The sequence below is a fragment of the Urocitellus parryii genome, chromosome 4 (genome assembly GCF_045843805.1).
Source record: "Urocitellus parryii isolate mUroPar1 chromosome 4, mUroPar1.hap1, whole genome shotgun sequence".
Lineage (NCBI taxonomy): Eukaryota > Metazoa > Chordata > Mammalia > Rodentia > Sciuridae > Urocitellus > Urocitellus parryii.
The window spans coordinates 59264050-59282129 of record NC_135534.1 but is presented as its reverse complement, the minus strand read 5'-3'; the positions used below and the strand labels follow the sequence as shown (position 1 = coordinate 59282129).

Here is an 18080-nt window from a genome sequence, read left to right as displayed (position 1 = left end):
TGTTGAAAAATCTCAAAGGAACCCTATTTGTTGGAGGATAGCTGCTCAGGGTCAGCTCTTGTGGGTACCATGGGTGCTGGCATTGTGGGTGGGTTGTCCTTGCTTCCCCTCACAGGCCTGCCTGTGCTTCTGACCAACATGGAGCTGGGCCTATGGTGCCAAGAACTACAATGGCTGCTTCAGCGGGAGAAGCTGAGTCTACCCAAGGTGCAGCCTGGCTTCTGTCTCTATCTGAGCACTACACTCCCACTCTGTGCCTTGGAAAAAGGTGAGACCCAGAGGGCACATTGCTAGCACAGTTTTGTGGGCACACTAGGATCCCAGGACCAGTATTTAGAGGGCTTGACTCAACCTGAGCAGGCTCAGAATGTAGTAAGGAGCCATACCCCTTGTCTGCCCCCTCCTTGGCTCTGCCAAGGGTGAGGGTTTAAGCACATTCCATGTGACTCCAAGTGCTAGGTTATGAACTGCTAAAGGGGCTGAATGTCCTGGATTTGTCCCTGAACATGGAAACACTAGAAGAACAGATGCTGCATGAAATCCTGTGCAGGGAGCATCCTGAGCTTGAGGCCCGCTGGCAGGACATAAAAATCAGAGCCCTGGATGCCTGTGAAGATGTGGAGGCTGCTGAGGTGCCTGGGGGTCCAGTCTGTGGGATAGAATAAGCACTGGAAGGGCCTGGGTGTAGAGGTGGAGATGAATGTAGATATTTGGGGACTGTGGGAAAGGGCCAGATCCACCTAACAAATTACTATATACAGGAGCGGTTGCTGACGATGATGCTGATGCAGAAACAAACCCCTCAGAAACCAGCTAAGTTTCTGCGGGATATGGTGAGGTCCCAGGCAGAGATATGTCAACTGCGTGCTCATTGTGAGGAGCTAGAAGGACAAAAACTGAAGGAGATGGAATTGTGGGTATCCTACCAGCATGTAGTTAGACATGGAATGGCCTTAGTGAATGCCCTAAGCCCACTGCAGAACTTGCTCCCATTTTTCCGGATGAAACCAAAGGACTGGCTGGTGGTCACAAAGAAAGCTCTAGACAGCATGAAGCCACATGATATAAAGCATGGGGAGGACCTGGCCAGCCATCTACTGCAGATAAAAATACACCTGACCCACCAGCTGCTGGGCAGCACTGTGGCTTCACTAGGCCTGACCCAAGTACCCTTGGTGGGTACCTTGGGTGCTTTGGCTCTGCTGCATGTGACAAGGAAGGCATCAAAGCTAGAAAGCTTGGCACTCTGGCCTGGACTGGCAACCTCTACCAGCACTGAATACAGTAAGCCAGACCCAGGTGTGGTTCGGCCAGCCTGGCTAGGGCCAAGAGCCTGGCAAGAATGTGGGATGTTGGAGCTGCTGCCTCCATTTGTTGGGCTGCGGGCATCCCTAGCAGGCCACTCCAATATTTGGCAGGAATACCTGTCGCTATCATCCACAGTGCTGGGTCCTGCACCTGGGCCAGGTCCTGAGCCACTCAGCCTCATCCAGAAGCTGATCCTGTGGCGTGTGCTGCGACCTGACTGCCTGGCAGGTGCTTTGGCAGACTTCACCACCAGTCTCCTGGGGAGGCCCCTGGATGAAAATCTGGCTGCTCACACCATGCCCCTTGAACAGAGTCAGGCTACTCAGCCCATACTGATCTTATTGCCTTCGACTGGCCACCCCACAGCCATCCTGCATCCTCTGACTGTCATCCAGAAATTGGCTGCTGAGCACGAACAGGTTTGGACCTAGTCTTTTGGTCACAGAGTGACTGGGCCTCTGGGGGCTGGGAGAAGGTGTGGATGCCCTCTCTCAGCATTCTCATGGATCTTTCTATATTACTGAGGTACTTTTTGGATCATTGTGGTATTACTTTGAGTCTCTTGGGTTGCCTTGGGATTGCTTTGAGTCATTCTTCTGTCTCTATTTGTCTCCAGGGGCAGAAACACCTGCAAGTGATAGCCCTGGGCTCTGAAGTTTGGGACCCAGTCTCAATTGTGGTCAACACTCTATGCCAAGCCATGTTGGAGGGGTACTGGCTAGTGCTGGATAACTGTCATCTGGTGCCCCACTGGCCAAGAGAGCTGATCCAACTCTTGCTGCAGCTGATAGGCAGTGCCAAAGGTGAGTTTGTTGCCTAGAAATGGCTTTCAGGACCACACCCTAACTTGGGCTACAACTTGAACTCTCAAGTTCACTGTCAAATTTCCTAGGTCCAGGCCTGTGCTCTTGGCCATGTGTCTGACTCCTGATTCCTCAGTCTCTAATCTAATCCCTAGACTTGCGTCTGATCCAATACCTAATGACTGATCTCAATCCCTTGTCTAACTCTAGTAGTTTCAGAGATGGAATTGGAACTGCTTTCAACCCAACCTGAAAGAAGGAATGTGGTTACTGTCCACAAAGATTTCCGTCTTTGGCTTATTGTTTCTGCAGAGGCGACTTCTTCCTTGCCAGGTAAGGAGTATCCCCCAACGGTCTCAAATTAGAAAGGGGAAGGCAATTCTGCTGTGCTGACTCAGCACTCTTCTTCCTCTCCAGCTGTGCTGACTCAACACTGCATGCCTGTTTTCTGGGACCAGTCCCTGGAATTGGGCCGCATCTTGATTGACAGTATGGAGTTAGCACAGCAAGGACTCTACATGAAACCTTTTGACCAGGCTCTATCTCTGCTCCTCCTACATGGCCTCCTGCTACACCGACAGCTCTATGGAATGAAGTTGCAGGCACACAGGGGGCTCTGGTGAGGGACTCGCTTATGCTCTTGAGTCAGTCACTCAGAAAACACTGAGTATCTTCTACACACTAGGTTGAGTAAAACTGGTTCATCTTCCAAAGAGTGAAGGAAAGATGAATTCTAGGAAGGCTTCTCTGAGGACTTTTAGGATCTCACTTTAAATTGAATCTTAAAAGTTGAGGCGAATCAGAGCCTTTCTGAACAGAGGAAACTAAGTTCAACAAAAAGTGATTTCAGTATAGTTGAGGTGAACCTGCTGGGTATTGAGTAGGGAGAGGCCAGGCTCATCACAAAGGACCTTTAAGACCATAGCAAAGGGATCTGATGTTATCCTAAGAATAGTGAGAAGCCACTGAAGGTATTAAAGTAGAAGAAAGAATGTGATCATGTTTGTCTGTTGGAAAGACCACTGATTGCAGTGTGGAAAGTGGAACAGAGGAGGTGGTATTAAAAGCAAACAGAATAGTTTTGGGAGGTTCTACTAGTCTCCAGGGAAAAAATCATAGTATGGTTTGTAGGGACTAGGGTGGTAGTCACCGTAGAAATAGAGAATAAATTGGGGATGAGGAAGAAGGAGTCAGGAATGAATTCCAGATTTCTGACTTAGACAGTTGGGCAGCTGGTGATACCTCACACTGGGATATATGATAGAAATGAGAAACACATTTCATGAGGGAATATGATGACTTTGGTTGAAAGCAAGTTGTATTCAATGTGCCAAGTGATAATGACTAGTAAACCCTGATGAGCCTGGAGCTCAGAAGATAAGTTTAGGCAGGAACAAAGACTTGAGGCTCTGCAGCATATTGGTGATATTTGAAATCTGACTTCCTGTTCCCCTCCGTCAGGAGTCAAATGACTCTGATAAAGGCCCTTAAGACCCAAGAGCAGTTGTGGACCAGTCTCAGCAATCCCAGTACTGCCATGCAGGAGCTCACTGGTGAGACCCTTCCTGTCCTCCATGCAGCCATCTGCCACCAGGAGAGCCTGGAAAGGGTGGGGGTGGGAGTTTTGAGACTGGGACCTAATTTACAACTTTGGTTTGGGGAAGGGTTGTGGGAACTGGAAGGGATGGAACTAAGGGTTCCATTTTCAGCTTCAGTTTTCTATGGGGGACCTGTGAGGGACACTAAGGACAGAGAGGTCTTAATTAGCCTCACAGAAGCCTGCCTGAGCTTCAGCAGCAAGAGTTGGGTCCAACCACATACACCTCAGTATCTGCTGGCCACTGTGATGCCCAGCTCAGGTAAGCTCCAGTCAATAAATATCTGTTTGAGGGCCAGAAATAGTGCAGTGAGATGCCAACCCCACAGGAATGTGGATGGTGGTGCCAGTAGATACACAAAGGGGCAAAATTCACATAGTTATAGGGATGATAGCATAAGGGATCAAAGGAAGGCCTACTTCCTTGGGAGTGGGGTGTGGAGTCCATCTTATTCCTTACCCCTCACTTCTATCTCCAAGAACTAGAGAAGCTAGATGCTATTGCAGAGTGCAAGGCCCAGATGCATCTACTGCTCATACCGTCGGACCCTCGGATCTGTGGACTAAGTGAGGGCCCCCAGGCATGGTTGGTGCGCCGCAAGAGTCATGCCATCCAGAGGGCCCTGCAGCATAGTTTACCCTGGTGGGTTCCTAACACTCAAGGATGCCCTTGGCGTGCAGAAAGGCGGTTGCTTCAACGCCTAGTGCAAGCCAAACGCAGGCTGGAGTCATTGCAAGCCTTACTGACCGACCACACTGGTCTAGGGAAGTCTCCCCTAAGGGCAGTGCTGGGGCCAAAGGCTCGGCCTCCAGTGGAAGGCTTCCTAGAGAATGAAGTGATGGAACTGAGTCAACTGGTGAGCATTTTACAAAATGACCTTGACTGCCTATTGGGGCAGCTAAAAGGCAAACCCCCTTGCACCTCCTACCGCTGTGCTGCGGTGGCCCAAGCTCTCTGGACTGGCCACCTACCCCAACCTTGGCGACCCCATGCACCCGCTGGTCAGCAGCCACCCTGGCAATGGCTGCGACAGCAGTCACGTCGTGGACAGCTATTAATTCGCTACCTGGATGCAGGCAGAGTTGCAGACGCAGACACTAGAGTACCAGGGCGCATCTTTCATCTGTCAGCCTTTAGCCACCCACGCCGCCTGCTGCTGGCACTGCGTTGGGAGGCTGTCCTGCAGCAGCAGGTGCCCAGCTCGAATCTTTCCGGCAGCCAAGGCCCCGGTCATCTCTCACGTAAACGTCAGAAGCTGAACAACAACCCTCTGTGCCTCCGGGTACCTTAGCATCCCTTCAGTTCCCCATTCTGTCCCCTTAAAGTCCCTGATTATACCCCATCCTGTTGGTAATCTTGCCCCTCAGTAACCCTAATCATCTCTCCAATCTCACTTTACTATGACACAGCCCCCCACCCTGTCATCTTTCTAGTCTGCCTAACCAGCTCTTGGCACCACCAGGTGGAGAATGGCCCAAATCCCAAGGTTCCACAGACAGGCCTACTACTGATTGGGCTACAGCTCCTGCATGCCGAGTGGGACCCAATAGATGGGGCTCTGCAGGACAGTTCTTCCAGCCAGCCCAGCCTTCTGCCTCCTGTCAGCGTCACTGCACAGGCTGGGTACATCAATGACCTGCCAGTCCCAGCTGGCCTGGCTGTGTACTCCTGCCCTGTGTACATGGCCGGGCCCCTTGGTTCCACTAAGCTACACAGCAGGAACATCTTGATGCACCTGCCCTTACCCACGAAACTCAGCCTTGCTACCTGTATCCAACGGAGAGTCCATGTGTGCAGCCCACCCTTGACTTGAGCCCTCCACCAAAATAAAGCTACAGTGGTTACATGAATGATTTCTAGGACTTGGAAAGATAGTGATGTATACACAGAAGGTAAAATGTTTCACACTGAGAGAAAAATACAGTGTGTACAATTGAAGCTATGGAGGAGGCATTGTGTGGCAATAGGGGAGAGGAGAGTGGTGGGCACACTCTGAAGAGAGGGGCCAGGTGATAGCCATGTATCTGAGGAGTTAGACAAATCTGGCAACTGCTAACACACAGAACCCTTGTCTGGGTAGCTCTCTGCTGTGGTCTCAGCTAAATTCCCAAGGGATATTTTTGAAGGGAGAATATTAAAACTCAAAATCCTTTTTAAAGGCATTTAGTGGTATTATTGGGAATGTCCCAGTCCTACCCTAACATCCACACCACATCACCCACAAAGGATTCTCTGAGTGAATCATACACATGAAAAACAAAAGCCAAATAAAATACAAGACCCTATGTTCATTTAGCAATTATTTATTGAGCACTCTTTCATATCAAGTGTTGTTCTGGGTGCAGATGAGGTGGTTCTATTGTAAGGGCAACAGGCAATAAAAGGTAAACATATAAACAAGAACAAAAAAATGTTTTTGCAGTACTGGAGGTTGAACCCAGGGACACTCTACCACTGAGCCACATCCCCAGGCTTGTTTATTTTTATTTTTTTGGTACTAGGAATTGAATCCTGGGGTATTTAACTGTGGAGCCATATCTCCAGCTCTTTTTTATATTTTATTTAGAGATAGGGTCTCACTAAGTTGCTTAAGACCTTGCTAAGTTGCTGAGGCTAGCTTTGAACTTGCAATCCTCCTGCCTCAGCCTCCCAAACCACTGGGATTAATGGTGTGTACCACCACACCTGGCTCCCAGCCTTTTTTGAGTCAAGGTTTCTCTAAATAGCCCCAGCTTGCCTTGAACTTGTTAGCCTCCTGAGTTACTGGAATTACAGTTATGTGTCCCCATGCCCAACATATAAAGAAAACCAAATAGGTTGATGTACTATAGAATGACTAGAAGGGAGTAGTTAATATAGTTTGAGTGGACAGAACAGGTTCCTGAATATTTGATCATGAGCTACTTGGAAGATTTAGAAGGAATATTCAGATAAAACCCTCAATAGATGCAAAAGACTTGAGGTATTAACAACTTTGGAGTGTCTAAGGAACTGAACATAAAGCTAGAGCATGGTGAATAAGGAGTAAAGTGATCTGAAGTTATGAAAAGGCATAGAAAGGGGTAGATCACATGGTCATGGAAATGAGCTTGTATTTTTTCAAAAGCACAATGAAAATCTATTGGAAAGCAGTATGTAGGAGACGACACCTAATTTGCATTTTTCAAGTCAGTCTGGCTGTTCTACCGTGGATTGATGGTAGAAAAGCCAGAGTATCAAGAGGAAGATCTATTTGGGTCCAATTGAGATAATTCAGGGAAGGGATGATGAAGTGTGGACTAGGATGAAGCGGAGATGGGAGAATTAACAGATTTAAGACATATTTTGGCCAAGTGTGGGTGGTGGCATATACGTGTAATTCTAGAGACTCTGGAGGCTGAGGTAGGATAATCCTAGTGACTCTGGAGGCTGAGGTAGGATAATTCTAGTGACTCTGGAGGTTGAGGTAGGAGGATTGCAAGTTGGAGGCCAACCTCAGCAATTTACACCCTGTCTCAAAAAATAAGGGCTGGGGATGTAGGCCAGCAGTAAAGCATCCCTGGGTTCAATTTCCACTACCAAAACCCAACAAAACTCTGAAGGAAATCCGTAGGACTGATGGATCAGATGCAGATAGTAAAGGGAGAAGAAGAATCTGGGATGACTCCCAGATTTGAGGTAAACAAGCAACTGGGTTGATCATGGTATTATTAGCCAAGATAGAAAATTTGACTGAGCAAGAAGCTGGAGGTAAGGAATCAAGAGTCCAAGATCTTTGATCAGTATTAGTTGTGTGATTGCATGCTATCCCAGGGCAAGCCTGTCTGGTAAGGCTTACAGTAGAGTATGGCAGAGCTAAAGGCTTACATGACTTTCTCTCCTTGAACCCAGACACCAAAATTTAATATGTGCAACTTAGCTTCCTCAATTCATGGCTAGGTTTCAACTCCAGGGTGGGAGGAAATGCAAGCATAAGTACAAACAAAGTATCTCACAGTTGACTGAGGTGCAAGTAATGTCCTTTAATAAACCATAGGCAGAGAGGCAAATGCTCCCACTTTTTTTCAGAAACCCATTTCCTTTTTATATATATATTTTTTTATTGGTTATTCAAAACATTACAAAGATTGCAGAATCACATCGGTTACACATCCACATTTTTACATAATGCCATAACAGTAACTGTTGTATTCTGCTACCTTTCCTATCCTCTACTATCCCCCCTCCCCTCCCCTCCCATCTTCTCTCTCTACCCCATCTACTGTAATTCATTTCTCTCCTTATTTTTTCCCATTCCCCTCACAACCTCTTATATGTAATTTTGTATAACAATGAGGGTCTCCTACCATTTCCATGCAATTTCCCTTTTCTCTCCCTTTCCCTCCCACCTCATGACTCTGTTTAATGTTAATCTTTTCCTCCTGCTCTTCCTCCCTGCTGTTCTTAGTTGCTCTCATTATATCAAAGAAGACATTTGGCATTTGTTTTTTAGGGATTGGATAGCTTCACTTAGCATAATCTGCTCTAATGCCAACCATTTCCCTGCAAATTCCATGATTTTGTCATTTCTTAGTGCTGCGTAGTACTCCATTGTGTATAAATGCCACATTTTTTTTATCCATTCATCTATTGAGGGGCATCGGGGTTGGTTCCACAGTCTAGCTATTGTGAATTGTGCTGCTATGAACATCGATGTGGCAGTATCCCTGTAGTACGCTCTCTTAAGATCTTCAGGGAATAGTCCGAGAAGGGCAATAGCTGGGTCAAATGGTGGTTCCATTCCCAACTTTCCCAGGAATCTCCATACTGCTTTCCATATTGGCCGCACCAATTTGCAGTCCCACCAGCAATGTACAAGAGTACCCTTTTCCCCACATCCTCGCCAGCACTTGTTGTTGTTTGACTTCATAATGGCTGCCAATCTTACTGGAGTGAGATGGTATCTTAGGGTGGTTTTGATTTGCATTTCTCTGACTGCTAGAGATGGTGAGCATTTTTTCATGTACTTGTTGATTGATTGTATGTCCTCCTCTGAGAAGTGTCTGTTCAGGTCTTTGGCCCATTTGTTGATTGGGTTATTTATTTTCTTATTGTTTAATTTTTTAAGAGAAGTATATGATTTAGATTCCAAGTATTTGGAGATTTTCTATAATTTGATTTCATTATGATCAGAGAACACGCTCTATTTGATTTCAATTCTTTTAAAACCATTAAGATTGGTTTTGTGGGCCATGCTATAATCTATCTCAGTAGATATTCCATAGTATTTGGAAAGAATGGTGTTGTGTTGCTTCGAGGTTTTTTATAAATGATGATTAGATCTTGTGGGTTGGTGATGGTGTTTTGTTCTATATACTTGCTGGTTTTCTAGTTGTTTTATCAATTGTTGAGAGAGGGGTGCTAAAGTCTTCAACTATAATTGTGGGTTTATATACTTCTTTGAGTTTTTTAAGTTTTGTTTCACATTGCACACTCTGTTGTCTGGTATACACAATTTAAGATTACTGTCTTCTTGGTGGATTGACCCTTTTATCGTTATAAAAATGTCCCTCTTTGTCTCTCTCAAATTTCTTTCCTCTGAAATCTATCTGATATTAATAGAGCCACTTTTGCTTTTTTTTGATTGGTTGCATATTTTTCAGTCTCCTATTTTAATTTTTTGTTTGTTATTTTAGTTAACATGACAGTAGAATGTATTTTGACATATCAAACATACATGGAGTATAACTACCCATTTTTATGGTTGAACATGATGGGGAGTCGTGTATTCATATATGAACATAGGAAAGCTATGCCTGATTCATTCTACTGTTTTTCTTATTTTCATCCCCCCACCCTTCCCTTCATTCCCCTTTGTCGAATCCAGTGAACATCCATTCTTCCCCGCCCCTCCACTTATTGTGAGTTAGCATCCTCATATCAGAGAGAACATTCGGCCTTGGTTTTTGGGAATTGGCTTATTTCACTTAGGATGATAGTGTCTGGTTCCACCCATTTACCAGCAAATGCCATAATTTCACTTTTTTTATGACTGAGTAATATTATGTTCTGCCTACGTACCACATTTTCTTTATGCATTCATCTGTTGAAGGGCATCTAGGTTGGTTCCATAGTTTAGCTATAGTGAACTGAGCTGCTATTAACATTGATGTGGCTGCATCATTGTAATATGCTTATTTAAAATTCTTTGGGTATATACTAGGAGTGGGATAACTGGGTCAAATGGTGGTTCCATTCCAAATTTTCTGAAGAATCTCCATACTGCTTTCCAGACTGGTTGCACTAATTTGCAGTTCTACCAGTAATGTATGAATGTACCTTTTTTTGTTACATCCTCACCAAAACTTATTGTTACTTGTATTCTTGATAATTGTCATTCTGACTAGAGTGAGATGAAATCTCAATGTAGTTTTAATTTGAACTTCTCTGATTGCTAGAGATGTTGAACATTTTTTCATAGATTTGTTGATGGATCATATTTCTTCTGTGAAGTGTCTGTTTAGTTCCTTTGCCTATTTATTGATTGGTGTTTTAGTCAACTTTTTTACTGCTGTGATTACAAGACCCAACCAGAGCAACTGCAGAGGAGGAAAAATTTATTTGAGGGTTCACATTTTCAGAGGTCTCAAGCCATAGGCAGCAGGCTCCATTCCTTGGAGCATGAGATGAGGCAGAACATAATAGAGAAAGAGTGTCATGGAAAGAAGCAGCTTATATGATGATCAGCAAGGGGGGGGGGGAGAGAGAGAGAGAGAGAGAGAGAGAGAGAGAGAGAGAGAGAGAGAGAGAGACAGAGAGACACAGAGACATCTCCACTAGCCAGATACAAATATATACCCCAAAGCCCCAACTCTTCCAACCACACCCCACCTGGCTTCAGCCAGCGCTCAATTAATCCCATCAGGTGATTAATTCGCTGACTGCATTAAGGCTCTTGTAATCCAATCATTTCTTCTCTGAACCTTCTTGCATTGTCTCACACACGAGTTTTGGGGGATACCTCACATTCAAACCATGACAATTGGTTTATTGTTTTGGGGGTGTTAAGTTTTTTGAGTCCTTTATATATCCTGGAGATTAATGCTGTGTGAGGTGCAGGTGGCAAAGATTTTCTCCAATCTGTATCAGCCTCTTATTTTAAATTTATATTCAAAGTAAGTTTCTTGTAGATGTCATTGCCCATCAATGCTGTTCCTTAACTGATGTATTTAGATAATTAACATATAATGTAATTATTGAAAAGTCTTTCATTTTATTGTTTTCTGTTTATTCTCTCATTTTTTGTTTCCGTTTGCTTTTTTACTACCTTCCTGTGGATTAATTGAATACTTTTAGAATTCCATTCTGGGATATTCATAGGTTTTTAAAAAATTTTTTAGTTGTAAATGGACACAATACCTTTATTTTATTTATTTTTATGTGGGGCTGAGGATCAAATCCAGTGCCTCACATACGCAAGGTAAGTGCTCTACCACTGAGCTACAATCCCAGCCCACTATAGATAGTGTTTTTAAGTTTATATCTTTGTATAGCTTTTTAGTGTTTACTCTAAATATTACATTATATACACACACTTTAACATGATCTACCGGTGTCATTATTTTACCAGTTCAAGTGATGTTTGAAACCTTACCTCCTTTCACTCTTCCCAGTTTAAAATGTAATTGTTTTAAGTATTTCCTCTACATACACTCTGAACCACATCAGATAGTATTACAATTTTTCTTCAACTATTATATACATAATTCAGAAAACTCAAGAGAAAAGGGAAAATCTTTCTGAGGGTCACATAATTGTGGGTGCCACAGAGCTCTGGAGGTTTAATCGATCAGCTCCTGCTCCTGACTCATGATCAGAAACAAGTTGGTCAGGAAGCCTCTCTGCAGCCATGGATGACTTTTAAAGATACTGTAAAGACATCCAGAGAATCAGAAGGTAGCAATACATCAAATTAAATTACCCTCACTAGCTACAACATAAAATCACTGGAGAAGGTGCATATTGACAATCCAAGGTACAAAGGGAAAGAACCTAAAAGTTTTGTTTTTTTATTTTTTGTGGGGCTAGGGATTGAATCCAGGGCTTTGTGCATGGGAGACAAGCACTCTGCCAACTGAGCTATATCCCCAGCCCCCTGAAAGTTTTAAAGAAACATTTGCATGCCTAGCAAGAAAACCACTACAAGAAACAAAACAAAACAAAACAAAAAAACTCCTCATGGTAACAGTTCTAAGACATGGGATTGTTTCCAGATGAGAACCCACAGGTGACTCACTCACTTGCTCAGTCCTTCTGAGACTAAGATTACTTTCATCAGCACTGAGCCAGGAGTGGAGGCTGAAGTCACCACTGCAGATGCTGAGGTCAATTATTTTAACAAATGTATTATCAGTTTTTTTTTTAAATAGGAAAAGGAAAGCTAGTTATATTTATACATATTTTTGCTTACCACGCTTTCCCTTCCTTCCTGGCATTCTGAATTGTCATTTCCTTTCTGTTGGAGAGTTTCTTTTAGCCATGCCTTTTTAGTTTAGGTCTTCTGGCAAAGAATTTACCTAGTTTTTCTTCATCTGAGAATATTCAAATTTCTTCTTCATTTCACATAAAAGTCAGGGTTGGCAGTTCTTTTCTTTCAAACATAAAACTTGATGCCATTTTTCTATAGCCTTCATGGTTTCTGATAAGGAATGTGCTATCATTCAAATAGTTTTTCCCTTATAGGTAAGATGTCATTTTTAATTTAGCTGCTTTCAGTATTCTTTATACTTAGTTTTCAGAAGTTTAATGGTCACATATTTTGGTATGTATTTCTAATATCTTTACTGTTTGATGCTAACTCTGCTTTTTGTATCTACAGTTTTTGTCTCAGCTAACTTGCGGCTTTTCAGTCATTTTTGGAGTGTCTTCTTAACCTCACTCTCTTTCTCATCTCCCTCTGGGAGTTTGATAACATGTTAGAACTTTTGTTACAGCCCTTATAGATTCCTAAGTTTCTGTGTATTTCTTTCAGTTTATTCTCTCTCTCTCTGTCGCTCAAATTGAGTAATTTGTATTGTTCTATCTTGTATTCTTTCCTCTGTTCCCTCCATTCTGCTGTTCAGTTACCCACAGAGCTTTTAAATTTAGTCATTATTTTTCAATTTTAAAATCTCTATATTTAGTTTTTCTTCTATCATTTTTTGCTGAGGCTTTTCACCTTTTTCCTTGTTGCAAATGCATTCAGAATAGCTTTGGGATGTTTTTTCATGGTTGTTTTAAATGCTTGCCTGACAACGCTAACATCTTATTGCCTTAGTTTGGCATCAGTTGTTTTTTCTTCATTCAGTTTGAAATCTTCCTGGATTTTGGTATGACAAATGATTTTCAATTTAAACTTGACTTTCTTGTTTCTTTTTGAGTCAGAGTCTTGCTACTTTCGCCCAGGCTGACTTCAAACAGTACTAAGTTCAAGCAATTCTCTTGCCTAAGCCTCCTGAGCAGCTGGTATGTTTCCATACCCAGCTCTGAATATTTTTGTGTTAAGCAACTATGGATTATATTTAAACCCATCTTAAGAGTTTCCTTGGATACTACTTAGCAGAAGAAAGGATTTTGTTTAGTTACTGCTAGGAGGAAGTAGATATTCAAGTTTCCAATTCAGCCTCTGTTGACACCTGTGGGAGATGACATTACTTCTGGGTGAAGATTGGAGTTCTAGCTTGGGTTCTTCACATGATCTCCACTGACACAGTGGTAGTGGTCTTGTTACTTCTATCTTCCTCTGACATCATCCCATTAGAGAAAGGAAGGGCTCCTCTTTGCTGCTGGTTAAGGATAGAAGCTACCCTGTGATCTCCACTGATACCAGTGAAATGATAGAGGGCTCATTATTGGCCAGAAGATTTCAAGGTCCGGATCCCTACTTGACCTTCTCTGACCACTACTGCAGTAATGGATACTGAGGCACTTTACAGCCCCCTATGGATGAAAGTCAAGTTTACCTTCCTCTGCTTTTCCTGGTGTAGAGAAAATGCGATCATAAATTCTTCTATGGATTGAGCTTAGCTTAAAGACATCTATATCGTGTCTCTGTGTGTGGTTTGTTTGATTTTGGTTTTGCTAGGCTGTCCTTTCCAGGTCTTTCTATAGAGAGTGCAGACTTTGTTTGGGGTTTTTGCTTGGATTTACCTCTTGACATTTCTGCATTGCTGATTTCTTAGTTCCAAGCCTGATTTATATGAGGGGGAAAAAAGATAACCCAGAGAATATACCACAATGTCATTCTTTGTGTCCTGAGATTGCCAGGTGATCTGTTTCTCCACCTTTCAAAGGGTTTTTTGTTTATTTTAAATTTTGTTTTGTTTTTGGTACTGGGGGTTGAACCCAGGACCTCACATGTGTTAGGCAAGTACTTTATCACTGAACTACAGCCCCAGCCTTTTTTTATTTTTTGAAATTGCTTGTTTTTTACTATTAAGTTGGCTGACTTATAATTAAGTAGAATAACATTCATGGTTCATTCTGATTGAAAAAAACAGAAGCTTTATTTTTCTTAGGGTCATTATCACTGTCAAGAAGAAAATCAAGGTCATAACAGATTCTTTGTAGATTATACTAAGAATTAATGTAGCTTAATCACACCCTTTTTACTTTCTAGGTTAATTAAGCAAAATGAAATGGTGATAAATTTTCTTTGAAACTTACAAACACGTGATTTTAGAATAACTGAATACATTAACCTCAAGATAAAACCATATTCTAAAATCATCATTTTAAATTTAAAGAAATAGATCCTTACAAGATAAAAATAGCCCATAGGCTATACTGCTGTTTTTTCTTTCTTTCTTTCTTTCTTTTTTTTTGTTTAAACAAATATGCACCAATGTTTCAACAATAAGGCAAATACCATGAATGTGAAAACTGATGTCTGCAATATACCACATTTAGAACTCAGGAGAGGTGAATTAGACAGGAGATAGTCATTCTAGTTAAACAATCAGATAACCTTATAACAAGTTGGTTTGCTGAATCAAAACTGTCCTTTTTTTTTTTTTCTTGACAATTAGAGGTCCCCTGTTGTCTCCAGACTCTTGTTTTATGTTTTATGTGAGAAGCAACAGAGATTGGACCTCCAGCAATGACAGTACACAATGTTATCTCCCAGCTCTTCCATGTCAAAAGCATGTACTATCTTGGGGTTGTCTTTCTGGCTGTGAAGGTTTGCCATTGCTTTATTGTGAAGATCTTTAGCACAGACTATTTTGTAAGCTAGGTAACCAATTACAGTGGTTCCAGCTACAGGGTAACTACTGCAATCCATTCAACTCCTGCACTGGAATGGGAAATCAGACCCTTGTTCCCAGGACATATGCATAGGACACCAATCAAAAATGCAATACCCCAGCCTTTTTTGTTGAATTTTGAGACAGAGTTTTGCTAAGTTGCCCAGGCTGCCTCCAAGCTTCCTATTCTCTTGCCTCAGCCTTCTAAGTAGCTTGCATGCACCACTACAACCAGCTTCAGCAGTGTTTTTAAATGCGTGTTTTATATAATATACAGTATTTTCAGATATACTTAACAGGAGGAATAGGGAAAAGTTCATCTAGTCCAGAAGTCATCTCTGTCTTTGTATCTGAAGTCTAAGTGTATAGTTGTACCTTGCTTTTTAAAATCAGTTTCATAATCACTGCCTTTAATTAGAATGTTTATTTACTTTAAATTGAATGTTTTGGTTGAATTTTAGGTCTGTCATTTTGCTATTTGTTTTCTATTTGACCCATTTATTTTTTTCCTTTCTTGCTTTCCTATGTGCTTTTAATAAAAAAAAAAAAATCTAAATACTTGTTAAAGATGGTAAGGTAATCAGGCACAGTGGCATATCCATATAATCCCGGCTACTCAGGAGGCTGAAGAAGGATTGCAAGTTTGAAGCCGCCTTGGCCACTCAGCAAGACTCTGTCTCAAAATTTAAGAAAGGACTGGGAATGTAGTGGTGGAGTACTTGTCTAGAATGTGTAAGTTGCTGGGTTTGATCCCCAGTACTGGAGGAAAAATAAGTAGGGCAGAAGTCTTTCAAAGGAGGCCATGGCAAAAGGTACATACAGGCTTTACTGCATTGGGGTCTTGCAGTGGGGGACAGAGATCAGATTCAACTTTGACTTCAACAAGAACACATGGGGATTTATAACCATGGAGGATGATAGGGGTCAGGGGGTGAAAAATTATTAAAAGGAAGCATCAAGGATAAGGGGGTTTTAGCTAAAATGACTTGGGTACGGTTCCTGTTTAAGGTAGACCACTGTGACAAAACAGCAGAAGGTAATCAGATAGCAAGGATGGGAGATTTTCCCTAAAACGACTTGGTATAACTTTTTCTCAAACTGGATTCCACTAGGACGGAGCAGAGGCCAAGGTTGTGGAACTTAACTCAGTGGAACTTGACTACAGTTTAAGTCAAATGACAATATTTCTCAGTATTATTAAAATAGTTTTTAGAATTCATTTTAACTCATTTACTTCTTTTTTTAAATGTATGATCTGCTTACATTATATTTTAGTGGTTATGTTAGGGATTACACTACAAAACTTTAATTAGTCCAGTTCAGTTAAGGGTCATATAGTTTACTTCAGGTAAAATTGTAACAATTATGGCTCCACTAGTATCCCTACCCTACCCTTTGAGCTATTGCCATATGTAGCAATATATGTTCTAAAATCAATACATGGTATGCATTTTTAAAGTCATATGTCTTTTAAAGAATAATAAAATATACAGATGCTTGTGTATTTATCCACATATTTAACATTTCTGGTGTTATTTTTTTTTTTTTTCTGTAGATCTGAGTTGCCATCTGGCATCATTTTTCCTTGGCCCAAAGAACTAAATTTTTATGTTGGTCTGTTAGTAATAAATTCTTCAATTTTTTTTTTTACCCTCACCCTTACCACCTTGAATTGTTTTCATTTGAGTCCAGGCTACTAAACTGCCTGAATATCAAATTCTTGTTTAACTTCTTTTTTAAAAAGCACGTTGACTATGTCATTCCAGTGTCATCTGTACTCCATTGCTTTTGATGAGACGTCTGTTTTTAATCACATCCTTGTCTCCTATGCTTTTCTCTGTTTTCTTTGGCTCTTAGCAATTTGATTTATAATATTCCCAGGTGTGGTTTTTATTTATATTTATTTGTTCAGGATTCACAGATTCTTGAATCTTCAAGTTCACGTTATTCAATAATGTTGAGATTTTAGTCACCACGTCTCCAAATATTTTCCTGCCCCTTTCTCTCCTAGTACTCCATACACATATGTTGGATCAATTAATATTGTCCCAAGGAGGTGAATAGTAAAGAGATAAAGTCAGAGAAGTAATTGGAATCTAAATAATGCAGGGCCTTGTAGGTCACAATAAGAACTTTGGTATTGAATGAGAATGGGAAGTCATTAGAACATTTGGAGAAGAAGGAAAAATAAGCTATAGCTTTCCACATACATGTAGCAACATGAATCAATCATAAAAGCACTGTGTTGAAAGGAGAATGCTTTATGATGAAATATTTACATGCACTCATAAGCTTATTTTAATATATAAAAAGGATCTATCAAACTGATATTTTCCAAGAATTTGAGGTTGATTTAATGTAAGAAAATTAATCTACTAATTGCTATATTAACTGATTAAAAAAATTATGTGATTATCTCAATTTAGAAGCATTTGACAAAATACAAAGTACAATTCATGATTAAAAAAAAAAAAAAAAACACTAGAACAGCAAGTCATTAATCTAGGAGTACTTCAAGAACCTTGTTGCAAAATTCATGCCTAGTAATGAAATGCTGAAAGCTTTCCTTCGATTTTGAGAATGAGACAAGGACTTCCACCAACACTTTTTTTTCAGTTTTTTTTTCCCCTCCCCTGTTACTGAGCTGAGAACTGAGCCCAGTGGCACTCTACATCCAAGCTACACCACCAGTTCCACCCCAGCATGATCAATCCATGGAAAAAGGTGCTGGCCAACCCCCTGTGAGGTGGTACCCTGGCAACCAGGGAGGGATGGACCCCAGAGGACAAGATGACTCCCAGGACACAGATGGACACATGAAAACCAAGCCCTGAAGAGGCTTGCTGACAGCAGGAGGTCACTGCTCTTTGGTCAATATTCTGATTTTTCCTTTCCTTATATTGTCTTAAAAAAACACATGGTAGCCTAAAATCATAATGAATACTTTTTCCTTTTCAGAGACAACTCTGGGAACTGTCTCTGGATGCTGGAAGGAGGCAGATGCTTTTCTTTTTTTCTGTTTTAGTTTTTTTGGGGTGGGGGGTGGGGGTGGGGGCAAGGCCAAGACTGGGGTAGAATTTTAAAGATTCACACTGGTATACATATGTCTGACTGAGTGAGTTGACCTATGG

At 41.6% G+C, this 18080-nt stretch overlaps 1 protein-coding gene across 1 annotated transcript in view; it reads left to right on the top strand.

Moving 5' to 3' along the window:
- The window catches only part of Dnhd1 (dynein heavy chain domain 1), a 91351-nt gene extending 85829 nt beyond the window's left edge, over positions 1-5522 (top strand). The window contains exons 34-43 of the mRNA XM_077797281.1: positions 116-268; positions 454-632; positions 762-1727; positions 1925-2111; positions 2322-2444; positions 2529-2730; positions 3573-3664; positions 3821-3970; positions 4189-4991; positions 5172-5522. Of these exons, the coding sequence (XP_077653407.1) occupies positions 116-268; positions 454-632; positions 762-1727; positions 1925-2111; positions 2322-2444; positions 2529-2730; positions 3573-3664; positions 3821-3970; positions 4189-4991; positions 5172-5522 (3206 nt within the window). The remainder of the gene's footprint in view (positions 1-115; positions 269-453; positions 633-761; positions 1728-1924; positions 2112-2321; positions 2445-2528; positions 2731-3572; positions 3665-3820; positions 3971-4188; positions 4992-5171) is intronic.
- Positions 5523-18080: the final 12558 nt, after the last annotated feature.